Genomic DNA, 27,355 nt, shown 5'->3' on the forward strand with positions numbered 1-27,355 from the left:
ACGCTTAATCTCACAACTTTTTCTGATGCAGATTGGGCAACCTGCAAAAGGACAAGGAGATCAACCACTGGATATTGCATCTTCATGGGCACTAGTCCTATTTCATGGAAATCCAAGAAGCAAACTACGGTTTCTAGATCCTCAGCTGAGGCGGAATACAAGAGCATGGCTGCCACTGTATGTGAAATCATTTGGGTGAATAATCTGCTCAAGGAACTGCAGATACAAGTTTTGACCCCTATACAATTTTTTTGTGATAACAAAGCTGCGCTTCATATAACTGAAAACCCAGTTTTTCATGAACGGACAAAACACGTTGAGATAGACTGTCACATTGTGAGAGATAAGTTCAAAGAAGGACTACTTCAGCCTATGTACCTTGCTTCCAAAGAGCAAACGGCAGACTTATTCACAAAGGTGTTGACAGGGAACATCTTCTCTTATCTGTACTCCAAGCTGGGATTGGTCACTAGGGACTCAATTCCAGCTTGCGAGGGGGCTGCTGGAATTCATGAGCTGAGAGGAAGAAAAGATCAGACAACTGCAATTCATGAGCTGAGAGGAAGAAAAGATCAGACAACTGCACAGAGTTGAAAGACACAGAGCAGAGTGAAGAAGAAAGAAAGAAGTCTGAAATATGTAAATGTTTTTTTTTCTTTAATTATAAAGTCGCTATTTGGCTAAGTGCGACTCTCACTATCCGTTTTGACCCCTTCTTCACAAGAAACAGTTAGTTGGCTGTTAACTTCCCTTTTGCTGTGTATAAATGGGACTGCAGACCCAAGTTCTGTAGATAACTTCTTTCAATACAAGAGAATGAAATTTCCTTCTTGATTCTTGATTTTTTCTTGTGATTCTATTCCCATGAATGTCTAAGCAATTGGCTTAGATTTTAGCATAAAAATGGATGCTCTATAGAAGCGCTATCAATAACATCGAAAAATATTTCATTATAAAAGGCCATAGAAAGTCAGTTTGCAACGGATTTTTTATGAACCGTTGCTATGACCCTGTTTTTTATAAAGGCAAGGCTCTACCCAAGTCCAGAAAAATAAGAAAAGACCCATATCCAGGCCAGTAAATATTAGTAGGCCAAGACTTATGTCTAACATCATTGAAAAAATATAAATTAAGTTTTGATTGTGTCTTTATCTATCAATACCCATACGCCTATATCCAATTTGAATCTAATAAAAATATTCTAATTCTTTTTTCTCCCAACTCGATTGGATTATTGTCTATTAATCTAGCTTACTTTTCGTGAACAAATTTCAAGAATGTTCATTGTGTAAATTTTTAATTAATGAATAATTGAATGATTTGTTACATAAAGATATTAATTATGCTAGATATGTTTTCTACATGTTAATAAACAATAATGTTTGGTTGGAATGATAAAATTGAAGTTTAAAATTTAAATTCAATTTTCTTTAGTATGTAACTAATATTTTAGTAAAAAAGTCAAACACCGCAAACAACTCAAAAAAAGGAAAAAAAAAAAAAAGAAAAGAAAGATACGGGTCCGAATCTTACCTTATTCATAACTCAAGGCCTAATACAACAATTTTGGATTTAGAGGCCTATTGTATTTTGAGAGAGTCGGGTAAGGTCTATATATAAATTAATATATTGAGTCTTTTCTTTGAATGAATCGTATAATACAAAACCCTAATCGTTGACAATTTTACATAAAACTAACAACTTCATTCATGCTTTCTTCTATCCATAGGATTAAAAGCGCAATTTCGTCCAAACAACACAAAGAAGACTTTGACGTTGAGTCGTAAGTCAAGAACCCTAACCCCAAAAGACACGTTAAATGCTCTTAATTTCAAGGAGGGACCCCATTTTGCTCTTTCCAATTTCCACCCACTTTCATGCATCCCATTATTCAAATGTATGCAAATGACAAGATGCATAAGCTATCAAATGCAATTCGTTAGATTTGATCAAACGCCACATAGTACCCACGTCTAGAAAGAATTGACCAGATGATTTACTTTTTGTCAACTGAACCAATAAGTATTTGCACTATATATAAATTACCCTTTTCTAGCTCAAATACTTGGATGATACATAAACTTGGAAGCAAAAGTTCATGGATTCTTTGAATAGTACTGTACAGGAGAAACTTGATGAGGTAATGCCATGGATAGGATTGTATATCGCAGTAGCTTCTGCAGTCTGCACGCTCGCAATGGCAGCTGATGCCTTCAATGGATTCAAATCAAAAAAGTTTTGGTTCCCGTGCAATTACTTCTCTCTGAATGCCGCTTCCTTGACATTATTAGCCGTGGCAATGAAGCTGCCGATGGACCTCAACACTTATTTGCTATACCAGGCGGATTGGCATGCAAAGATATGCAGTTTAATTTTCATGTCAATTTCAATGAGTAATTTCATGTCTTCTTTAGGTTCCATGACAGATAAAGAGATTCTGATGAACACCGTTGCTCTTGGGATTCTTGTAATCACGATTGTCGTTAACATGTGCATTCAAACTTTCCAGTTGCATGGTTATTTTCATAAAGATATGATGATCATGGCTCTGAACTATACTATTTTGATGCTTCTTTCACTTGCTGGATTTTTATCTTCAGCAATCTCACTTCCAACCAGCAAAAGGAGTTTGGAATCAAAATACCAAGAGATGCACCAGGTAGCTATGAGGGAAGACGGGATAGTGAAGAAGATGCAGGGCGTCAAAATTGACAAACGGATGATTGACGGGATGAAGAAATACTGGGTGATGGCGGAAACCAGCAATCCTCAATTTGTGATGGCACGTTCTATCTTTTGCACTGCTTCTAATGTTATATGCTTATTTGCTGCCAGCTCATTACAAACAGTTTATATTCGATGGATCGTGAGAAGTCATAAAGTTACACTTGGAGAATCAGCATCTGTATATGGACGTTACACCAAATGGATTCTAACAGCTCAGTCTTCTGGGGTGCTAGTGGGCACAATTGCACCAATATCCAGATGGTTCATTGCTATCAGATTCAAGTGCTTGACGACTTACCATGAGATTAGCTTCGGCAAGGAACTTAGAATTGAAGACCATTGGATCCAAACTCTCAAGTACTGGAGAGACAGCTTCTCTGGTATACAGATCCAAGACGGCAAGTGCAGGAAATATATTCATAACGTCAAATGGTTTACTCTAACTTTTCTTATTGGCGTTCAAATAATGATGGTTCTGTTCAACAAGCTGCTTCTCTTCATTCCCACCTTACTCATAACTCCATTTCTCTTATGTTTCAAGAAGTTCAAGACGCGAGGTTTAGCCAAAGCTACAACCTCAAATAAGGATATGAGATCTGAATCAGGAGGCAACATAGAGCTAAATCTCAACCGTTTTGTTCTTCTACTCGATGGCGAACCAGAGCTACCTCAGAGTATCTTGAAGGACATCTGCGACCAAGCGGATAAAGTTATCGAAACAGGTACAAAGCAACAACCAAAAAATCTATTACAACTTCTAAATAGATTTGGAAACTTTAGCGGTGTAAGAGAATTTGACAGCTTACAAGTTCCAAGTTTACATTCTCAAGAACCTCCAAATTGCTGGACTCTACCATTAGTGACTCTTACGAGCATTGCAATTTCACTTCCAAACATCGCAATCAATCATAAGGCTACACAACTAGTGAGTAGTGTGAGCGAAGGTTTGTCCTTGGTGATGCTTATAGAGAAAACACTAGACCAAAATGGTGAACTCATGAACATCAGAAATGCTGCGGATGTTACTTGGGCTGGAGTTGCAATTTATAGGAAGTGGCAACAGATCGATCTTAGACAGATAGCTCTTGATTGCAAAAGCTCCAAGAATCTATTACAAGAGCTCTCCAGCCGTGCTGAAATGACAGTTCTGGAGTTCAAGAGAAAAGTCAATGATTTCCTAATGAAAAATCCTCTCAACTGGCCCGCTAGCGTTATAGCAGCCAATTCAATGTATCGGATCTGTCAAACTATTTTGTTGTCCTGCCAAGAGGAAAACGACCGAATTGACTGCCAAGAGCAAGCTGATGAGGGGTTGTTCGAGCGATTATCTGTCATGATTGCAGACATACTGGCAGCTTGTTTCACAAATTTATCGCACGTGATGATCACAAAGTGTCATAGGAACGCCATAGAAGAACGAGAGAAGAGTGTGCACGAAGCATTTCTTCTTCTTGGCAAAACACGACAAATTGTGGAACTTGTACAACGACAAGAATGGCCATCTCTGGGTCATGACAAAGCAGCATTCATTGAAGAGTGGCGTGCTCTCTTCTTGCAGGATAACGAGAATCCGGTGACTTCCACTTCCAGTAATAAAGCAGGGGGATCTCTAGTTTCCAATGGAGAGCAAATAACTGTTACAGTAGACGACAACTCCTAATATAATATTTTCTTAGTCAAGAAAATAATCCAATAATAACTTTCTTCATGTGTTCTTGGAGACATTTTGATCGAAATAAAGCAATTTCACCATATATTCTTTTTATATTTTCTCCAAGCCTTGTATTCTTTAATTAACCTAATAAAGGCAAAAAAATGCAAAAGAAAATTAAAATGTATAAAACAATTACTTATGTTATATTTTGCTTTTCCATAAATCTGATTACTTAAGAGTTAAAATTAAAAAAAAATCAAAATTATTTACTCCATGAGGATATGAATTAATTATATGTATTTTTACATGTTTAAGTTTTTATTACAATAATTACAAAATTATTCAAGAAAATAAATATATTATGAACAGATAAATAGAATTAAAAGCGTCTATCTAAACAATTTCGATTTTCAATTATTTATTTATTTAATTATTAATTCATTTTGGTGTAGTAGCAAAGTTTTCTGGACTTAATTGTTATAAATTAATCTCAATTTGTTATTTTTTTCAATTTTTAGTAAGAAATGTGTGTATTCAATTTCGTATATATTTTCGGGTGAAAATGAGATTATATTTGAATTAATTGATAAAATTTTTTATTTTATATTAATTGTTAGTGGTGTTAAAATAATATATTTTTTATTTGATGAAAATGATAGGTTTTTCTTTATCTATTGTTAGTAAGGTCATATCAAATGCATTTTTTACTTAAATAAAAATCGATTGTTATACTTTTATTAATTTAGAATTATTAGTGATGTCATATCAAATCTTTATAAAAAGAATTATATATTATTAATTTATAAAATAAATGATTGAAATTTTTTTATACATACATAAATATTAAAAAAAATAACGACATGTAAATTTATTAAATTTGAGAAATAAAGTGAATTACCCGCATCAACGGTTTAGATTGGGGGTGATAAAAATTTCAAATATTTATAAGTCCCATTCAACGTATGCTGCTTTATTATGATAATAGGGAAAATAGCATTTTTAGTCATGTAAGTTAAAAATATTAATTCTGTAATGAATAGGACTAAAAGTGAAATGGACCTAACATATGGGACCAAAAATGCTATTTCTCTTAGAAAATTTTAATTTATCATAAATTTTAGACTATAATCATTTATAATATAGAGAATAACTTATTTTTTTCAGAGTGCTCGATAAATACTATTTTTTTGCAACTCAAAAAGAAAATCATTAAAAGAAGTCCATGGTCCAGTCTTACCTAACATAAAGGGAAAAGTATTATTTTAGTCCGTTAAGTATGCCTAATTTTAATTTTAATCCGATAACTATGTCTATTTTTGTTTAGGTTCAGTAACTTACGAATTTGCTTATTTTTAGTCCTCTGACAGATTTTCGGACAATTTTACCTCTATGAGTGCATATGATCTAAAACTGCCTTTCAAAAGTTGCATATGGGTAAAATTGTTCGAAAATCTGCCAGAGGACTAAAAGTAAGCAATTTCGTAAGTTACTGGAGCTAAATAAATATGAGCATAGTTATCGAACTAAAATTAAAATTAGGCATACTTAACGGACTAAAATGATACTTTTCCCTAACATAAATAAACTACAGATCTTTTGCTTGCTTTAACATTCATGCGAACTAATAACTTTAACATTCATGTGAAATTTAGAAAAATAAGAGAAGTGAATTTGTCTTATATTGATGCATTTTAACATTCATGTGACACTAAACATTGAACTTGTCTTTTAGTTATCAAACTTTTTATAAATTTATTACATGATATATATACTATCTGATAATTTTCAGAATTTCTGGAAGTTTCGATAAATTCATAAAATTCCTTGAGTTATGTTATATATGGTATGTAGTGCTCTTCTCTGCAAAACCTTACTCTTTCTGAAATTATATAATAATTTTAAACAGTTTTTCTAACAATTTATTAGTTTCTGTATTAACTAATATGAGTCTTTAGTAACATATAAAATTATAAGATTTTTCTATGGATTCTCAATTGTAAAAGTTCATCAAAATAAACTATCAGTCTGTATCGTAGTTATTCTTCGACTTGATTTTGAAAATTTTTACACCTATCTGTTCAACTAAATTCTCTGTATATGTTAATAAGTACCTTTGGCACTTTATGTAAAATTTTCAAAGCCACATATTAAATATATAATTTTACAAAATTGATAGAATAAGATTGTCAATTGGTATCACCCTATTATCCGTCTAGTCTAATTTCTTTATTTGATTTTTAATCGACTAAGGAATAATTGAGTGATTAGGATCATAAATTGACCTGTGTATTATTTATTTACTTTGGGTATCGATTTTTATAAGGCGAAGATTAACTTAGGAATTTAAGTTCGTAAGATCATTAGGTTTGAATTTACATAAAAGAGTCTCATAGTTTGTTTCTCTAGGATTAAACAGGTATTTTTATGGGGATGAATGTGACTATATTAATTACTGATTTATTGGAATTATGATCAATTGACTTATAGGATTCGACCCGAAACAAATGGCCAAATAAGTGGATTCGAGTTTAGAATATTCTCCAAGTGGATTCTTTCTTCTTACTTAATATTTTCTTAAATATTTTCTGATCTTGATGTACATTAATAAAAAAATATTAAATTGTAAGGGTAAAAAAGTCACTCACCATACCGTATAATTTTCAACACCCCTATAAATACCAAAATATTAATTTTTTATGAGGGAACTATTCATTGATTAGACCCATCTCTCTTGAAATCAGCACCCCTTTTCGAAAATTGCATTTCACCTGGTGTGCAATTGCGTCGTAGTAAAAGTCCCGATTTTATCTTTTAGCAAAAAAACCTCGACCACATCAGATCTCAAATGATAATTTTGGATATAAAGCAAAATACGATGCGAGCATATGATATTTTTATAAGTTCAAATTGGCGTACATATTATGTAGGTTTTTTTTTTTTTTTAAGTAATGATAAAGCATGCTCAAATTCATTGATTAATAGATGGAACATGCTCAACCATTAACGAAATCATTGTTAATTTGGGAAAAACTATAATTTCTGAACCCTGGCGGTTGGGCTAAAAATTTGAGAACTTATGTCTGACCCTCTCGGTTAAGGTAATAAACTGAGAACTTCTGCCTTACCCTCTTAGTTAGAGTTATAAATCGAGAACTTCCGTTTGACACTCTCAGTTGGGGTAATAAATTGAGAACTTCTTTCTGACACTCTCAATTGGGGTTATAAACTGAGAACTTCTGTTTGACCCTCTTAATCAGGGTTAAAGATTGAGGTCGGACTATGGGCTATAATATTAGTCACAAATAAGTATGATGTTTGTTATATTGCTAGTGAACGAGAGCATGCCTATTTAACTGAAATGCCTATATAATCAGACAGACACCAAATTTACTTCCTTATCATTTGGATGCATAACAGATCTACAGCTATCAAAATTGCAAAAGGGTTATATACTGTCACAGTTCCTGAAGTATCCACCCCATGTCAATTACCCCCCTAAAGTACTAAAACCTTCAATAACCCCCATGACCTTTTATTTTTAAGTTTGAAAAGTCTACTTTACCCTTACAAAAAATTTTAATTCTAGTTTTACTTATTCACCAAAATATTTTTATTATCGTAATACTAATATACTTGGAGCTCACAAAATTTAATTAGTTTCACTTATATGTCAAACTAAATTAAAAATAAATTTATATATGTGTATGTATTTATATATCTACTTAAAAAATATACAATTAATAAAACTAAAATGACAAATAAACAATTAATACATATTTATAATATATATTATATATATATGTGTGTGATAATTATATAAATATGGAAAGTATATGCAGAAAGACATATTTATATGGCACTGGAACACAAGAAAATTAGTGTCGTTTGATTTATGATTTATCTGTCTACCGTAACAGTTATTTGCTCACCATTGGAAACTGGATTTTCCTGCTCTTCATCACTTGAAGTTGAAGTGAAGGTCATTGGATTATCATTATCTTGCAAGAAGAAAGCACGCCACTCTTCAATGTATGCTGCCTTGTCATGATCCAGAGGTGGCCATTCTTGTCGTTGGAGAAGTTCACGAATTTGTCCTGTTTTACCAAAAAGGAGAAACGCTTCGTGCACGCTTTTTTCTCGTTTTTCTATTGCCTTCCGATGACACATGGTAATCATCACATGTGCTAAATTTGTGAAACAAGCTGCCATAATATCTGCAATCATGATAGATAATCGCTCGAACAATCCCACCTCAACTTGCTCATTTTCCTCTTGGTAGAGCAGCAAAATAGTTCGGGTGATCCGATACATTGAATTAGCAGCTATGAGTTTAGGTGGCCAATTGAGAGGATTTTCCATGAGGAAATCATTTACTTTTCTCTTGAACTCGACCATTGTCGTTTCAGCACTGCTAGAGAGTTCTTGTAGTACATTCTTGGAGCTTTTGCATCTGATAGATATCCTTCTGAGATCGATCTCTTGCCACTTCCGGTAAATTGCAACTCTGGACCAAACAACGTCTGCAGCGTTTCTGATGTTCATGAGTTCATCATTTTCATCGAGCGTTTTCTCTATGAGCTTCACCAGAGACAACCCTTCAATCACACTACTCATTAATTGTATCCTGTTGTGATTGTTCGCGATGTTTGGAAGTGAAATTGCGATGCTTGTAAGAGTCACCAGTGGTAGAGACCAGCAATTTGGAGGTTCTTGAGAATGCAGACTTGGAACTTGGGAGCAATCAAATTCTCTTACACCACTGAAGTTGTTGAAGTTTTCTAGAAGCTGTATCAGATCTTTTGGTTGTTGTTTTTTACCCATTTCGATGACTTTATCTGCCTGGTAAAGAATGTTCTTTAGAGTCCTCTCGGGTAGCTCTGGTTCTCCATCAAGTAGAAGAACAAAACGACTGAGATTTAGCTCTGCATCGCCACTTGATTTAGATCCCATAGAACTATTTAAGGTTGTAAGTTGAGATGAACACTGTGTCTTCAACTTCTTGAAGCACATGAGAATTGGAGTTACAAGTAAGGCAGGAATGAGGACAAGCAGCTTGCTAATTAGAACCATCATAATCTGAACTCCAATGAAAAAAGTTAGAACGAACCATTTTGCATCATGAAGATATGCCCTGCACGTGCTGTTGTAAAATTGCAAACCTGAGAAGTTGTCTCTCAAATGAACAAGAGTCTGGGTCCAGTGTGCCTCAATTTTGAGTTCCTCCATAAGACTAATTTTACGACAAGTCATCAAGCACTTGAATCTGACAGCCGTAAACCAACGACATAAAGGCGCAATTGTGCCCAGCACCACCCCTATTGTTTGAAGTATTAGAACCCATTTCGTGTAACGTCCATATACAGAATGGGATTGTCCGAGCGTCAGTCCCACAAGCTTAAACCATCTAATATAATTAAACACTAAAAGGACAGCAGCGATTAAGCAAATAACACTTGAAGTAGTGCAAAAGACTGAACGTGCCATCACAAATTGAAGGTCGCTAGTCTTTGCCATCACCCAATACTTCCTCATCCCATGGATCATCCATTTGTTGGATTTGAATCCCCGCCCTGTCATCATTGTCCCTTCTTCCCTCATTGTCACCTTGTGCATCTCTTGGTATTTTGACTCCAAACTCCTTTTACTTGTCGGGAGTGTGATTGCCGAAGAAATGAAGGTGGCAAGCAAAAGAAGCATCGAACTTGCAGAAAACATGTTACCGGTGTCGTAGCCCAAAAAGCTCCGCAGCTGGAAAACTTGTATCCAAAAGTTAACCATGATTGTTATTACAAGAATTGCAAGAGCAACAACATTCATCAGAATCTCTTTATCCTCCATGGAGCCCAAAGATAACATAAAGTTAGCCATCGCCGTTGACATAAAAACCAAACTACTAAACCTTGCAAGCCCATCCGATTCGTACATGAAAAGAGTGTCGAGATCCATTGGTAGTTTCATTGCCACGCCTAATATTGTCAAGGAAGTGGCATTCAGAGAGAAGTATTTGCAAGGGAACCACAACTTCTTAAATCGTAACCCGTTGAACAAATCAGCTGCTATTGCAAGTGTGCATACTGCAGAAGCTACCGCGATGTAGAGACCTATCCATGGCATTACCTCATCGAGTTTTTCTTGTACTGCTCTCTCGACGTCGTCCATATATGGAGAAATAGTTGTTCAAGTGGAGCTAGAATTGCAAGCTTTCATGCCCATGATTGTTTTATTACCATAACATATGTAAAGGCATATTTCCTGTGAATATTTCCTTGGTTGACGTTGTCTTGTGTTGATACGGAATCATATATGAGCGAGTCTTATATTAAATTTATATACGAGCCATACATGAAACGAAGGCCAATTTTAACTCAAATCGAATTCAGTTAAATCTAAATTAATTATATGTGATTGGTGTAAAATTCAAAAAATAATGAAGCACGTAGTAAATGTATATATATCACATTTATTTTGTGATTAATTTGATTCGATCAAACCTGATTTAAGTAAGAAGAATTAGCGTATTTTAACATGGAGTTGAAATGGTCAGACTTATGATAAGGTTTTAATTTTTCTTTCATATGTGGTGATCACATCTGAAAAGCTAGTTGTGTTGTGACCACAGAGTTTATCTTATTTGGCCGGACCCTTAATTAATTGTGTGGATCCATCAAAGGTTATGGATTTATTAATGTATTTCCAATATATTAGGTTTATGTCTTATATTTATACACATATATATATATATATATATCAACATATAGATATGAACAAAAGGGGATTTTCATAATTCAAATTATGGGGAAAAAATTCTCCGGTTATTTCATGAGTTCATTTTTGTAATTTTTTATTTCATGATTTCATCTAATTATATGACATGTATGATACATTTATTATATGAATAAGGATAAATTATGGTCACTTTTTATTAGGTATACATAATTACAAATACCTCTTATTTTATTTTTTGCCTAACAGCTAACATTTCGTTAGCCTCCAATTATGTTTTCATTCAATCTTTTTTATAATGAACTGATCAAAATATTTTTTTGAATTATAAATAATTATTTTATATATTTCTTTAAATTTTATAAAATATTATTCTGGACTAATATGCTTTATGGATTACTCGCCTACAGATCTTTTTTATTCTTTTCATACGTTTTTTTTTTTAATAAAACAATCAGTAAGGGTATAGTAGTAATTTTTACCTCATAGTTTAGGGGCTATATAATTAGCTCTATTTAAAGGATGCATTGTAATTTCTCAAATAACAAAGTATGCATAATTATGTCAAAATTTAAAAAAGTCGCCTATTATAACAACTTTTCCCAAAGCACCGATGATTTTACAGCTCAGTGGTTAAGATTAAGGTTGAATATTTTAGCCACCTTGCGGATACCACAGCCAATAACTATTGTGTGGCAGTCAATGACTATTTGTTACGACTTTTATTTTTAATCATAACAACTAGCCGTGATTAAATATTGTATTTTTTGTAGTGTGTTGGGTGAATCCATATAACTTTTTACTATTATAAAAGAACAAAAAGAAAAAACAAACAACTTCATTGCGGAAACCACAAAGCCACCAATTAATAATAAATGATTTGATTTATTAGCATTTCTTTTGTCACATCTGAAAAGTCTTTCCCACAAAATTTCAGAAATATATTGTTCCTTTTCATACCAAACAACCAATAATCACATGAAACCAGTTTTGGACAAAGAATCTTATATCGGAGAAATATTATATTTGATTCCTTAAATTTTTATTAAATATTTTAGTTTTTTAAGTTTATTTTTTGATTTTATCATTAAAATTTTAATTTTTGTTTCAGTTTGGTCCCTTTGACAATTTTTAAATTTATTAATATTTATTAAATATCTGGATTTTTGAATAAAAAATTAATAGTTTATACTTTTTAACTAGATCTTGGTGGATTTCATATATATTTAATTCTTTTTAGAGGTTTTCTAGATATATAGTTCTATTTTATAGGAAAAAAATTCTATAAAAACCTCTGAAAATGACTTTTATATATCCATTTCAGTAATTTTTTCTTCAAAATTATTGTTGTTAATATTTAATAAATATTATTAAGATATTAGACTTACATTTAACTTAGAAGATTAAGAAACTGACTTAGATTTTTTAATTATATTTTCTGATTAGATAAATTCTATAAAATTTATTCATAATTTTGAATTTTTATTTCACTTTTGGATAAAAAATTAAGAGACTATTTTATTTGAAGCTAAGCAACATGTTATTATTATGTTCATAAGAGTTTAAAGTTTTTATTTTTAATACAAGATAATTGCATCATATTCACCATATAAAGATATATATCAAAACAAGATTTTCTTTCTAAAAAAGGACTAATTTGACAATTGGCAAACTTAAGAGACTAAAGTGATAAAATTAAACTTAAATTGACTATTTTACCCTCCAAAGAGTCAAACACTAGCCACATTTTCGTCGAAAAACGGTCAAAGGGACCAAACTTGGACAAAAATTAAAATTTAGGGATACTAAAGTCAAAAAATGAACTTGATGGACCAAAGTAATTTAAATGAAAACTTAAGAGGCCAAATATGATATTTATTCTATGACAGTCTGACGTCCAGTTGGTCATGGTAGGCGCGTCATCTATCCTGGGCCTAAATTTATCATAATGGGTTTGAGTTTGGGTATTGTTTACCCGTTGACAGCCCTAAATTTGTCATGCGCTATGGGGCAACCCAATTGAGTTAACCTATTTTGAGTTCGGCCTTATTTGACTCGAAAGAGTGTTCGTCTAAGTTTACTTAAAATATTTTATAAGTTCATGTATTTTTGAAATATTTTTAAAGCTCGTAATATGTTAATCTTATTTTAAAAATAAATTGATGAAGTATTTGGATAAAATAAGATTATGAAGCTTATATGATGTTTAGTAATGACAAATTTATAATTGATTTTGAAGGAGTTTTCTAAGATCTTATAAACAAGTTAGCAACTCTACAGTATGTTTGGTTTTGATTTTGGCCCATCCTTGAGATGGGCCAAAATATAGAGTATGTTTGGTTTGTTTAATTTTGTAAGTTTTGAATATATTTTCTATTATCTTAAAATAGTTTTAATTACTTTTTCCAAAAAATATAATTAATTCAAAAATCATATTTATTTTAAATCACTCATAACTAAATAAATTATATATATTTTTATACATATATATATAAATATATATAAAAGAGACATGATTTGACAATAAACAGTACTTTTTGTCTCCCCACTACCCAACATCAAACATACCATACTTATTTTATATTAACTCTAAAAACAAATCCAAACATACACACTATCTCTAACTTATTTTTATTTATTTTTGTTTTTCTCTCTCTATCTTCACAAAATACCCCAAAACAAGTTAAAAACAAAACCAAACATTATGCTAGAATTTTTACAGAGTTTTCCTGTGACATTCATACATTTGTATACATAATTGAGAGATCAATTTTAATAATTATTAAGAATAATTAAATTTAATTACAAATAAACTATAGATTGAAATTGAAATATAATAAAATTTGAATGGAGTAATTATAATATTTGATAGATTATTAAAAAAATAAAAAAGAATGTAATGGAAATTTCAGAAAAAGATCAAATAAAACAAAAAAAAAAATGGAAAGTGATGAAATTTTTGGCCAGCAACCCATGATCATCACCCACCGCCTCACTTTCTTCTTTTATAAACACACACACACACACACCCCATTTTGGGCACATACACATTTATGCACACACACACTAACGCGGAAACGAAAATAGGTACGAAATTTTTTATTTAATTTATATAATTATATTATTTGATTAGTCCATTTACGATAATATTTAATCAAAAAAAATTATGAGTTTGACGATTTAAATTAGTGATTAACTAAATATCATATTTGACTTAAAATATTATAATTGGTTAATTAAATTACTTGATTTAGATTTAATCTTTACTAAAATTAATTAACTCAATTTCATCAGATCTATTGATCAAATACTTAATTGTATGTATTGGTGTTTAATTATATTTTTACAATAGCGAGGAATTGATAGACAATTAATAGAAATATTAATTAGAAAATTATCTTTAAGAAATCTTGGGATGTCATATTTGAGAAATATTATGATATCGAAAGAGAATACCAAATGAGCTTGATGGCAATGTTGGCATCAGACGAAATGATACTTACTATATATTGATTATACGTATTATAGAACGTAACGATAAAGTAGAAGACTGAGCACCCATTTATATTACTGTAACCGTTTGACATTCGAGGAAATATAGCTAATTATATATATATATATATTATATGGATATAATATATTAATTGTTTATATGTTTGATCGTGGATGTTGACTATTTGCTTCTGTAAAATTATTATTATATGCGTTTATTAGTGATTTGTGTTGTACGAATGTTAGATGAATGATTATGTGATTTTAAATTAATTGTGGAATGAAATCGAATGAAAAAGTTAATGACAAGGAAATAATTATTAAATGAAATTGAATGATTAGGTTAAAGATGTTGATGTTGTGATTTAAAATAAAATATGACTTACCTAACTGAGAGGGGGTATATTGCAATGATTTATGATAATATGATTAATGACGAGTTGTGTGTTGACATTGATCAATGGAGATGATGTGGCATATCATACGAGATGTGTGATATGATTGATGAGGGCTATCATACAAGCTATGTGTTGTGTGGTACCAGTGATGATGCAGTATCATACGAGCTGTGTGTTGTGTGGTATCGGGGATGATGTTTGAAGGAAAATATTGATGTTAGTAAAAAAAATTACATAAATTTCACATTTCAATCTTCATTTAATATTTTCATGTAATAAATCTTGTATTTATAAGGGAAACATATCATTATGTTAACCTGCACTATATATATATTACATTTATCCCTTTATAAGTAAAAAATATATATATACTTAAAAACGTTAAATGAAGGACAAATTTGAAAATTTATATTTTTTTTTGCTAATGTCAGCATTTTTTATTAAAACCCTAACGGATGGAATTCAGTCGAAAATGGAGAATTTTTTTGTGGCGATGTCCATATAATCTTAAAATGTTTTAGATTAAAAAAATTAAGTATAATTAATTTTATTTTATAAGATTTTAAACATCTTATAAGATAATCTAATTAAAAAACTAAGCTCTCACTCAATCTCAACTCAACCAACTAATTAGATTTGATTCCAACATTTAAACTCAAATTATTCAAAGTCACCTTAACCCGGCCCAAAAGCAAGCGGGTCAAAACAAAATACAAATCCCTGCTGGTTGAAGTCTTGAACTGGTGGGCCGTCAACCTAAAAGAAGACCCGGAGACAACAGAGATTCAACAGGTGCAAGAGCTGGAAATACAGAAAAATGCTCATATGTTGTACCTTTGATTGTGGTCAGAAAAGGACAGTTTCAAAACAATGAAACACAGGTCTCTATGCCAGATTCCATTTTTAAGATTATATACAGGTCTGCATGAAAGATCACTTTGTAATTAAAAGCAAACTTTATTTTGATCTGCATGTGAACATATTAAAGTTTTATTACATGGTCATGTTTAGACATGTTGTCCACTGATGAGCTGGATTGGAATATAAAAGTATTCTTGTCACCCTTTGACAAGATTTTTTTTTTTTTCAATTCTTTGCAGATTTCAAGATAAGTCTGCTCTCAGTTCTTTCCATCCCCTGATCTTAATGTTAGTATAATGAAAGATCCTCTAATCCAACTCAGGTTGATCAAGAATTTCATTTTGACTTGTATGAACTTGTCCCTTGTTAAATCATTATCTTGACAAATTAAGGTATAAACTGTGTTAAACCTGTCAGCGATGCCCTGGGAGGGAACTAATGCCAACACGGATGTGGAGAGACAGCTTGAGGCGCCGTTGCCATGGATAGGTATGTACGTTGCTGGAGCGTCTCTAGTCTGCACGCTTGCGATGGCTGCCGATGCTTTCCACGGATTCTGGAGCAAAAAGTATTGGTTCCCATCTAAATATTTTGCGCTGGACGCGACCTCCTTGGCGTTGCTAGCAGTGGCGATGAAGCTCCCGGTTGACCTCACTACTAGGATGTATGCTGTGACAGATCGTCTGGCGAAGGTCAGCAGCCTTGTGTTCTTGTCGACCGCCATGGCTAATTTCTTGACTTCTTTGGGGTCCATGGGTGATAAGGACGTTCTGATGAACGTCACGGCTTTAGGCATTTTGGTGATCACAGTGACAGCTAATGTATGCATCCAGGTTATCCAAGTGCATTCTTATCTCAGTGGAAGGCTGGTGTTTGTTGAAGAAATTTTAGCCATTATTGCTATGCTGATTTTGCTTGTTATGGTCAGTTCATCGGCCCTGATGATTCCCTCCACTAAACGGTACCTGGAAAAGAAGTACCATGAGATGCATAAATCGGCTTTAAACGAAGAGCAAGTAGATATGGGAAGAGTTACTACTGAGAAATTGAGAGTATTAATCAAGAAATATTGGGTGATGGCAGAAACTAGTAGCCCTCAGTTTGTGATAGCTCGTTCTGTTACCTGCACAGCATCTGGTGCCGTGAGCTTCTTGATTGCTCTCATTTTGGTGGAAGCTCAGATTCGGATGGGAATGGAGTTCAGCATACTGAATAACTATTACTCCAGTTATGGGTGGTCGACCAAATGGATTATGATCAGTCAAACTATTGGAGTGATAGTGGGAACCATTGCCCCAGCAGCCAGATGGTTCATTGCCATATGGTTTAGGTCATCGAACAACGGCAGTAAGGCCATCAAAGGTGCATTCACAGTAGAGGGCTATTGGACTCAAAAGATGGTGGAGTGGGAACAACGATCGTTGTCTGTGAAAATTCGACATCTCAAGTTCAGAAAAGTTGTTCATTGCCTGAGAGGACTAGTTCTCAAATTCTGCATCTTTGTTCAGTTTCTTGTTGTTCTTGCCAGTAAACTAGTCCTCCTCGTCTCCATCTGCATTACAACTCCAACCATCTTATGCCTCAACTACGTCACACAGTTGAGGCAGAGACGCGTATCTGACTCTGGATCCTCACGACATCACAAAGTCACAGAATCCACTGCAAACTCTGAGGTGGACATTAGGCATTATGTTATGCTGCTTGAAGGGGAAGTAGAGCTGCCCACAGAAAGTGTGGAGAACATCTGCAAAGAGGTAGATAAAGTCATTCAAAAAGGCCAGAAGAAGAAGCCAATATACTTGTTAAAGTTTCTATGTAAATCATCCAACTTCAGAGGGGTGATCGAATTTGATAGTCGTCGAGTTTTAAGTCTGAATTCTCAAGACCTTCCTTATTGCTGGTCTCTAGCTGTGGTCACCCTGACCAGCATCACGCTCGCACTTCCCAATGTTGAAAAGCAGAAATCCAATCACCTACTGAACAGTGTCACTGAAGGGCTCCGCTTCATTAAGCTTATAGATTCCCTGCATAAAAAAGGTGATCTAGAAAACATAAGAACTGCAGCGGATGTCGTCTGGGTCGGAGTCGAACTATATCACAAGTGGCAAGACAAGGATCTTCATGAAACATCCCTTAAAGGAAAGAATGCCGAGGAGATACTACACGAGCTCTCTGGCAAAGCTCAGAAGACTGTCCTGGAGTTCAAGAGAGGTGCGAGAGACAGCCTCATGAAAAATCCTCTTAACTGGCCTCCAAAGGTTATTGCTGCCAACTCAATGTACAGGATCAGCAGAACAATTTTGCTGACTCATAGTGCTGAAAATGACAAAACAGATGAGGAATTGTTTGAGCAGTTATCCATCATGATTGCAGATATAATGGCAGCATGTCTTACCAATTTACCACAGGTAATAACCATGAAGTGTCACCGCAATGCCATTGAAGAAAGAGAGAAGAGTGTGTGTAAAGCAGCTCTACTCCTGGGTGAAACAGAAGAAATTCTTGCACTTCTCCAGCAACGTGAACTGCCATTCTTGGACCCCGATCGGGCAGCTTACATTGAAGAGTGGCGAGCTTTAATGAAGAAAGAAAATAAGAATAATCAGGACTCTGTTTGAAGGCCTAACATTGAAACAGATGCTTCAACAACCAGGGAAGAGCAAGCTACTACAGAAATGGATGGACGATGGCAATGATAAAAGCAAAAAAGCTGATGTTATCAGGATAGTTTCTAATAATTTCTTACTGCCCATGTTGAACCAAATACTCTATCATCTACCATGATCAGCCCAGCTCTGTTGTAATATGTGGTGCAACCCAAATCTGTGCTTTTGCGTTTGAAGCACTACTAAAAGCATTGCACCTCAATAACCTCCTCTGTTTGTTGAACGGTTTGATGGTTTAACAACCATTAATAAAATCATCAATCTACCAAATAGAGTAAGAGTTTATTACCTATACAGATGATTAAGAAATCAACATCCCTCAATCACTTGTGAGCATATTGCTTGAGCTCATCTATAAGTGACAACAGCATATGATAGTTGTCTATGCTAGAGTGAAGGTCTTGTCTACATAACATGTTTAAGTTAACTTTGTAAAGGTTCAATCTGGATCATGCAGAACACCTCAATATTATTCTATTATGTAAACGCACGCTTTATGAATGTCACACGAATTCAGATAAATCTTAGACCCCGTTGCTGCATGATTGTGCACATAATCGGTCATAGATATCATAGCGACATAGTTTAGTTGTTTCCAATGGCAAGTACTTCCGGAGATGGTCTGGTTGCAATCTTTTGTAACATCTGTTCTGGTAAAGTATTCCTTTATCCCCCACCCCAGCCAACCAAAAGAATAAAGGAAGAGAAAAAGATGTAGAGCAGGACCTACTCGGATTGCTGTAGCTGTTGAAGTCATATCAGATGTTATACTTGACTGAGCCTAAACCAGTGGGAGACTACTTTCAATAGACAGGGAACTTCCTTGCCGCAGCAGCCAAACTTGAAGATATTCAGGTCCCCATTTTATTCAATTATTTCCAGAAAATTATTTTTCACATGAGAGAAATGAAATTCACTTATGGCATTGGATTCTCTAGATATAAAATAAAATATGCATTTGGTGGATTAGATGGATGTGGAAGCAGATATAAAGAGATTAGGTAGCAATATCACCTCCCGCCCTCCCAAATGAGACCTAGTGTGACAATAGTCCCTTAAACAGCCTCACTGATGATGAAAGCAGATGAATTAAATAATATTCAACCATGATAATATTGCAATTTTTAAGTGTAGGTTGATATAAAAAAGCAGCATGCATGTATCCACGTTTCTGTCAAAGCAGCGTTCTTGAGAATATTTTGACTTTAATACCGAGTTGTGCCAAATAAATATAAATTTTATAATCTCAAGATGACTATGGAATGATTGACTAAGTCCTCCGCGCCCGCCATGTCTTGTTGACTACGATGAGCTACTTGAAAGTCACAACAGATTGATAGTATCTCACTAATCCTTATTTTCGCATGAAGACTTTCTTCTCCCCTCCTGTCCACTCCTTTTTTTTGCAGGGCCAAAACAGGATTATCATTAGAGAAAGAAAGGAAACATTCAGAAAAGTTTTGACCCTTCGATTCTTTATTCAACAAGTGTGAAATTTGCTAGTTGATCAGTTCACTTTTGAACAAAGAAAGAATTTCCATTTCCAATAACAAAGGCCTTACCTCAAAGAAATTTGACTACAATGCCAGGTGATGATGCTATAGCTGCAGATGTGGAGAAGCAACTCGAGGCGCCGATGCCATGGATAGGCGTGTATGTAGCAGCAGCCTCTCTAATCTGCACGCTTGCAATGGCAGCTGACACTTTTCATGGATTCCGAAGCAAGAAACACTGGTTTCCCAGTAAATTCTTTTCGCTCAATGCTACGTCCTTGACACTTTTAGCCGTGGCTATGAAGTTGCCAGTGGACCTTACGACCCGCATGTGGGCTACAACGGATAGGCTAGCAAAGGTTAGTAGCATGATTTTCATGTCAACTGCTATGGGAAATTTCATGACATGTTTGGGGTCAATGGACGACAAAGATATCCTAATGAATGTGACTGCATTAGGTATTCTTGTGATCACAGTCATTGTGAATGTCTGTGTTCAAATAATCCAAATGAGACGGTTTCTCTTTGATAGAAGAATGTTTGCTGAGGAAATTTTAGCAGCTTCGTCCATGCTCCTTTTGCTTGTTATGGTGGCCTCTTCAGCTGTAATGGTACCCGCAACAAAAAGATACCTGGAATCAAAGTACCATGAAATGCTGAAAATGGCTTCTGATGAACAACTCCTGGAGTCTATGGAGGAGGGAAATCTTGTGTTTGACAAACTGAGACTAAGGATTCAGAAGTATTGGGTGATGGCAGAGACTAGTAGCCCCCAGTTCGTAATTGCACGTTCTGTAACCTGCACTGCTTCAGGTTTTGTTTGTCTGTTGACTGCTCTCATTTTGGTGCAAGCTGAGATTCGTATGTTGATTAAGTACAGAACAATTAACGTGACCGCTTCCAAATATGGATGGTCAAGTACATGGATTGTTATTGCTCAGTCTATTGGTGTGGCAGTGGGAATTATTGCTCCTGCATTCAGATGTTACACTGCAATAAAGTTCAAATGTTCTGAGAAAGGCAAGAGGAGCTTCAAGGATGAATTCAAGATCGAAGCCTACTGGACACAGAGGCTGGTGGAGTGGAAAGAGAGTTCGTTGCCTTTGCAAATTAGAGACCACAAGTGGAGAAAAGTTCTCCACAATACAAAAGGACTCATCCTGACTTTTCTTGTTAAAGTTCAGATTTTGATCGTTCTAAGCAGCAAAGGCGTTCGGTTTCTCTCTTTCTGCTTTGCAAGTCCAATCTTTTCATGCTTCCACTGCATCACAAGACTGAAGAATTTATTCAGCTCTAGCACATCACGTGTTCATGGGATCTCAGAATCAGAACTTCGTTCAGAGCTGGATCTTAGTCGTTATGTCCTGCTACTTCAGGGTGAGGTGGAGTTACCTCAAAGGATCCAGATAAACATTTGCAATGAGGTTGATAAACTGATACAGACCGGCAAGAAGCAGCAACCCAAGAACCTGATAAGCCTTCTTCACAAGATTGGCAACTTCAGAGGGTTGAAAGAAGTTGACAGGAACCAAGTCCCAAGCCTGCATTCTCAAGAACCTCCCAAGTGCTGGTCTTTGCCTCTGGTGACTCTGACGAGCATCGCCTCTGCACTTCCCAACATCCCAAAGCACAAAGTCAAGTGGCTACTGCAGAGCGTGGACGAAGGCCTCTTCTATGTGAATCTCATCGAGAAAAGCCTGGATAATAAGGGAAATTTAGAAAACAGCAGACATGCAGCAGATGCAATTTGGGTCGGAGTTGAACTATACCGCAAGTGGCAGGACAACGACCTCCACGAAACCTCTCGGAAAGGTGGGAACTCAAAGGAGACACTTCAAGAGCTCTCAAAACAAGGAGAAAAGACCATCATCGATTTCAAGAGGGAGGTGAAAGATTTCCTCATGGACAACCCTCTTAACTGGCCAGTTAAGGTTATAGCCGCTAACTCAATGTACAGGATCTGCCAAAGGCTTTTGATGGCATACGAGGGTGATTGTCTCCCAACAGATGAGGAACTGTTCAAACAGTTATGCAATATGATTGCAAATATAATGGCAGCTTGTCTTACCAATCTAATGCATGTTATAATCATGAAGTGCCATCGCAAAGGCATAACAGATAAGGAAAAGAGTGTCCATCAAGCAGCTCTACTTTTGGGAGAAACTGAAGAAATTCTCAGAATCCTTCAGCAACATACAGCAGCAAGGTCAAATCCTGATGAATCAGAATTTATTGAAAAGTGGTGTAACTTAATCAGGAGGAAATATTAGATTTCTATATATGCAAAGCAGAAATCTCATTCGTAATTCAGTTGGAAGCCTGCCGCAAAGACAGAGCACGAAAGCAGAGGAACACCTCCTGAATAAAGGTAAAATGAAGATATCCTAAGAATAAATGTGTTTAATCCCGTGAACCATGGAATACAATCAAGAGCAAAAGCAACAGTTATTCTTTCGAACTTCAAAACATATAGTAATAAAAAATTGTGATACTTTCAATCAGGCAATGCGTGCAAAGAAATACACAGATCAAACTGTTTAGATGAACCAACAAGCATCAGCTGCTAAATGAAGTGCATGAGCAAGGGAGGAAGATTGTCTATCAAAATTTGTGTCGGTCTTCCCTGGGTGAAATTGTTCTGTTTACTCTAATAAGTAGTGGCCTTGGAGGCTTTGCCCTCTCATCTACAGGAATGTTGAAAGGATATAAATAATAATGACTTGAATGAAAATAGCCAATAAAATCACCTGTAACAGTGTTTATCAAATAATACATACTTAGTAGATACTGTTTGTGTTCTTTTCGTGAAATGTTCCTGAAAAGGAACATTATCATCAAAGGGTACCAACACGTTTAGATCCCAGAATTGTCTGGCATGCAGAAATTTGTGCCATTCAACTCTTCCACCTCTCCACCTGCTCCACGATGACAGGAGGGGAGCTCCCATCTCTTCAGATTTTGCACTTGTACTAGCTTATTGCGATTACCATTACTCAGTGAAACACTCTCGCTTTCCAGTTGTTTGACCTCGTCAATCTCCTTTGAATGGAGGCAAGAGATATAGTCTCCTCTTCATCCAAATATATTTCAACCAAAGACAAAAGTCAAATTCAAAATCATTCGACAAAATTATGGTTGTCAAACTCCAGTAGAGTTGAAAAAGTGCTTCCTTTTGTTACCTCTTTTTCGCCTTCATCCTTTTCCTCATGTTGGAGGTATCATGAGTTAGTATATATTTGTAGAAGTTATCAGCATTTTCAATATATAACAGCATCCTCTATTGCCAAATACAAACAAGAAAAAGAATTAAGAGAGAGAGAGATTTAATTCTCTACAAATCCATTCTATATAAAGAGAAATTTCATTGACATTGGAGACTCATTTGAAGTCATTAGTCTCTACACAATCTCCATCTAATCTCAAATCTAAAGATGGTTTCAGAACACAACACATTATGGTCTTCCTTTATTAAGTTGTCTATACCAAAGCAATCACCTCTTCTCCAACTTCATCAACCAAATGGGCTTCACATATAAGAAAAATGTCGCATGCGATCTCAAGGGCAACCCAAAGCAAGTCTGCTTCAGCCTTTGCAGGTACTTCTGTATTGTCTGTTTCTCATGGTTATTGCACTTAAACACTCAATTCCTATTTGTTTAAGTTCCCTTCAAGCCGCTCAACTGCAGCACCAATCCCGCTCTTTGCTTCCACAGTATCACTAACTTCAGAAGTCGTAGACAATTTCCCTTCATTTGCTTTCGCAACAAGCTTCAGATGAAGCCAACCTGTAACGGAACACTGCTATTAATGCCATTCTTAATTGACTTGAACTCAGGTTGAAATTATCTATGTAACAAATGAAACTCAGTCTTCTGAAAGTAATGGTAAAGATTATCACAGGCATTCATTCCAATAACTGCAATAATAGCCATATATATGTGCATGGATTGACTAGAACCTTAGAAAAGTTAAAATATTATTAAGGTAGAGAAGATTGTAAACAAAGAAAGAATGTGTCAGAAGTAATTGCAGTTTCAGAGTATTACAGCTTCAGTTAAAATGAACTTCCAGTTAATTTCATAAACAGAAACGCCTAGTAAATTTTCACATTGTCACAACAAAAATTAAGCATAACTTATCGTCTAATCACCAGCATAACATTAAATGGATACTTATCACGTCTTGAGAAAGAACATTAGTGCCAACAAGAGGTCACTAAATATGCTCATAAGCAGAGTTAGTTTGAAAAAACAATACAAAAAGCAAGATGATCTTTGCTTTCTGCATATATAAGAAAAAGATAATAAATATGAAAGATTGTACAGTGGTAGATAGCTCATGGAACCATGAATACTTTACCAAGGGGGAAGCAGATCGCTGCACCCAGAACTGAACCCAACATTGAATTTCTTAAGCGCCAACGAAGTGAACCCGGCACTGTAGATATCAAAGAAGAAGAAGTATTATTACTTCTCAAACAGGACAAAAACATTCTTGAAAATTCCTTAAATTACTCACTGATTAAACCAAATGTAGCAGCCGTAGCAGAACCAGCTCCAACTACATTATAAACATCATGTACGCCTCGTTCTTCAGCAAGCAGGTTTTGCAAACCATAAAAAGAAGCAGTAAACATCCCAAGGCGTATTCCACCGACTATTGAACCACGAGTGACTCTGATAAATCTTTTCTCCATTGCATCTCGCATGAGTCGATACTGTTCACGCTTATCTGGAGTGCTTCCAAGCTTCAACATTACTTCTGCATCCTTGCTCTGTATACAGAAACAAATATTTCTAGATAAACAGAGTCCTCCATGAATGTTTACAATTAAGAAACATCCACTAAGGGACAACTCAAGTATCACCACGTTCATCATATGCAATCCAATAAAAGAAAAGATAAAGCTAACCAACTAGTAAGTGTGATCTTGACTTTGAAAATAAATAAAAAGCATGCCTCGCTATCAGACATCCATTAACTAAAGAAAACAAACATTAACTAAAGAAAACAAAAGTTACAGTATATCGTCATGCATTGTAGTATGATTATATTTCAAGACTTACGGTTTCAGAATATAATTATTATCATTAACTCAATATGCAAAACCCTCTTTTATAGATGAAAAGATCACATCGATAATCATGTTAATCAACAGACTACTGATAAAAAATATGACTTGAAGATTGAAGCTCTTGTCTCATACTCATGGGAGAGAGCCACAAGCAAGATACTGAACATGGGCCCAGTAAGCTACATAGGTTTCTGGAACCTTTTTATTGCAGCAAAGCACTAATCCAAGTTAACAATTAAAACATTTCAACACCAATAAACAAGTAAAATCATCTGTCCTTTCACCAATTTCAATGTTACATATACATAAGATTCAGTAGTAAGAAGGTTGAATACGGCTATATAATTTTTTATTCAACACTCATTTTCTTGGCTGCATTAAATTTTTTAGCAGCACAGACAAGAGATTGGATAACTTAGTAAAAGAAGGATTTTAGTTCCTATAGAAACAATGTTGGACATCATAACACAAGAGGTTTTTAAGTATGCAAAAGCAGATGCATCTAATTACCCTGATTCATGTGGGGTCGAATGAATAAACATCTCGTATTCATGGATCAGTTGGAATACAATATTACAAGTTTCATAATGAGTTCTTACCATGGCCTCCAGAGACAAGGAACAGGAAGGTTCTTAAAAGAAAATATACTTCATGGAACCATGAAACTTAACTTTGGTTTATCCATACTTACCACAGAAGCAGAGGCCTCTCTGCTACCTCCATACAACATGCCAGCAAATACACCAATGACGGTTGCTGTGCCCCAGTTGACAGTCCCAGCCAATTTTTGAGTCCTCTGTCATAGAAAATGATCTTAACCATCAATTTATTAGCCACATATTCTCAAAAAAGAATCCTAGCTTTCATCAACTTTTGAATAGCAAGATGACCATGCAAGCTTTCGTGATTCCATATCAAGATATAGTCAACACATATATGCTAAAAGCTAAAATTCATCATATTGAAACAACTGATCGAACTGTATTTATTTGCCAGCTTCGAGCTGTGTTTCAGTCCGAGAACCGGAGCATTAGAATTAACTCTGCACTGAGCAACACCTACATTCATTACATAATTCTAAAAGAATCCAAGCATAAACCCATATCCATTTTCTCATGCTAATAAATATTTAATTACACGCAGGACCATCATTTTCAGATCATATACACATGTAATAAACAAAAAATGAATGCATCAATATATACAAAAAAATCATATCCATACATAGAGAAACTCACATAATTGACTGTATCTTCTTGTTGTTCAGGCGTTTCCATTGCTACCAGAAGCAGACAAAAGCGAGAAAAACTAAAACCCTAATCCAAACCCCGCGAAATGGGCACAATCAAGAGCATGCACATACGACAGCGTTTCACAAATTGGAGATCTGGGGAAGCTGATTCGGCTGCGGTTTTGAGTCATGATGTTCGAGGCGGCACCGCCAGCTGAAATCGCTAAACGAGGGTGATGCGATTTTAGAGTTGTTTTGTTCACAGATTCTAGTACTCCAAACCAAACCCTTGCAAATTACTAACTTGCCCTTTATTACTCACAAACTTTTCTGTGTTTGATTGGGGTAAAAAGTGAAAGTATAAGAAAAGTGAAAGTAAAAATGACTATCTGGTTAGGAGGAAGAGATAGAAGTCAAGTAAAACTCGATATATGTAAAATCCCTTTGGAGTTCAATTTTATTTCCATCTAGAATTTGGGAGAAAAATAAAAGTATAAATCCAAAAAGACAAAGAAGTATAGTATTTTTTTTTATTTACTCTTTTGCCAATATATATTCATATATATAATTTTTTAAAGTTATATTTTGTATCAACAAAGGCACCGATGTTTGAACTCGAATTCATATTCTAAAATTTTTAATAAAATATTCTTATTCTTATTTGATAAAATATCTTTATTAATAAGAATTTTATATTTTTGATATACTAAATCTATATTACTATGATATTAATTTATTTATTTTCTACTACAAAATAAAGAGAAGGGTTATTCACTAGAATTACAAAAATTAGTTTTTTCTTCTTAATCTGCTTTTCCCATACCAAATAAGAAAAAATATTTAAAATTTACTTCCATTCCAATCATACCAAATAATTTAAAAAAAATAAAAAAACTATTATTCTTCGCCTCCCCTCCCTCTTTTACTTTCCTTTTTCTTCATTTTCTGAATCTAAATTTGTTAATTGGATCACTAATTTTAATTTTTTTATTAGAATTTTAATTGTAATATTAATATTTTTATTTGATTGTAATTT

General features: G+C 34.4%; 5 protein-coding genes across 9 annotated transcripts; 3 read left to right on the forward strand and 2 right to left on the reverse strand.

The window, feature by feature from the left end:
• Positions 1–2,025: 2,025 nt before the first annotated feature.
• LOC105157443 (uncharacterized) lies at positions 2,026–4,481 on the forward strand. The gene has a single exon (XM_011073852.2). The coding sequence runs from the start codon at positions 2,099–2,101 to the stop codon at positions 4,385–4,387; it is 2,289 nt and encodes a 762-aa protein (XP_011072154.1). The 5' UTR covers positions 2,026–2,098; the 3' UTR covers positions 4,388–4,481.
• A 3,789-nt stretch (positions 4,482–8,270) lies between these two features.
• On the reverse strand, positions 8,271–10,627 carry LOC105157445 (uncharacterized). The gene has a single exon (XM_011073853.2). It carries the CDS (start codon positions 10,538–10,540, stop codon positions 8,279–8,281), a length of 2,262 nt encoding a protein of 753 aa, XP_011072155.1. The 5' UTR covers positions 10,541–10,627; the 3' UTR covers positions 8,271–8,278.
• Positions 10,628–15,739: 5,112 nt separating this feature from the next.
• LOC105157446 (uncharacterized) lies at positions 15,740–19,197 on the forward strand. 4 transcript variants are annotated; one of them, XM_088878243.1, is made up of 3 exons: positions 15,740–15,875; positions 16,095–16,177; positions 16,273–19,197. In XM_088878243.1, the coding sequence occupies exon 3, from the start codon at positions 16,275–16,277 to the stop codon at positions 18,471–18,473; it is 2,199 nt and encodes a 732-aa protein (XP_088734369.1). In that variant the 5' UTR covers positions 15,740–15,875; positions 16,095–16,177; positions 16,273–16,274; the 3' UTR covers positions 18,474–19,197. The 4 variants fall into 4 exon arrangements, with proteins under 4 accessions (XP_088734369.1, XP_088734367.1, XP_088734368.1 ...); XM_088878242.1 differs by having other exon boundaries at positions 15,791–15,913; XM_088878241.1 differs by having other exon boundaries at positions 16,095–19,197.
• Positions 19,198–19,854: 657 nt separating this feature from the next.
• LOC105157447 (uncharacterized) lies at positions 19,855–22,799 on the forward strand. 2 transcript variants are annotated; one of them, XM_011073855.2, is made up of 2 exons: positions 19,855–22,382; positions 22,517–22,799. In XM_011073855.2, the coding sequence occupies exon 1, from the start codon at positions 20,104–20,106 to the stop codon at positions 22,282–22,284; it is 2,181 nt and encodes a 726-aa protein (XP_011072157.1). In that variant the 5' UTR covers positions 19,855–20,103; the 3' UTR covers positions 22,285–22,382; positions 22,517–22,799. The 2 variants fall into 2 exon arrangements, with proteins under 2 accessions (XP_011072157.1, XP_088735173.1); XM_088879047.1 differs by having other exon boundaries at positions 20,236–20,373; positions 20,474–22,799.
• Positions 22,800–23,336: 537 nt separating this feature from the next.
• Positions 23,337–26,553, reverse strand: LOC105157237 (Mitochondrial import inner membrane translocase subunit Tim17/Tim22/Tim23 family protein). Its single transcript, XM_011073589.3, has 5 exons — positions 26,327–26,553; positions 25,780–25,884; positions 24,533–24,788; positions 24,374–24,451; positions 23,337–23,799 (listed from the first exon to the last, which is right to left on the reverse strand). Exons 1-5 carry the CDS (start codon positions 26,363–26,365, stop codon positions 23,663–23,665), a joined length of 615 nt encoding a protein of 204 aa, XP_011071891.1. The 5' UTR covers positions 26,366–26,553; the 3' UTR covers positions 23,337–23,662.
• Positions 26,554–27,355: the final 802 nt, after the last annotated feature.

Source organism: Sesamum indicum, linkage group LG3, assembly GCF_026168435.1.
Source record: "Sesamum indicum cultivar Baizhima isolate 11 linkage group LG3, ASM2616843v1, whole genome shotgun sequence".
NCBI classification, from domain to species: domain Eukaryota; kingdom Viridiplantae; phylum Streptophyta; class Magnoliopsida; order Lamiales; family Pedaliaceae; genus Sesamum; species Sesamum indicum.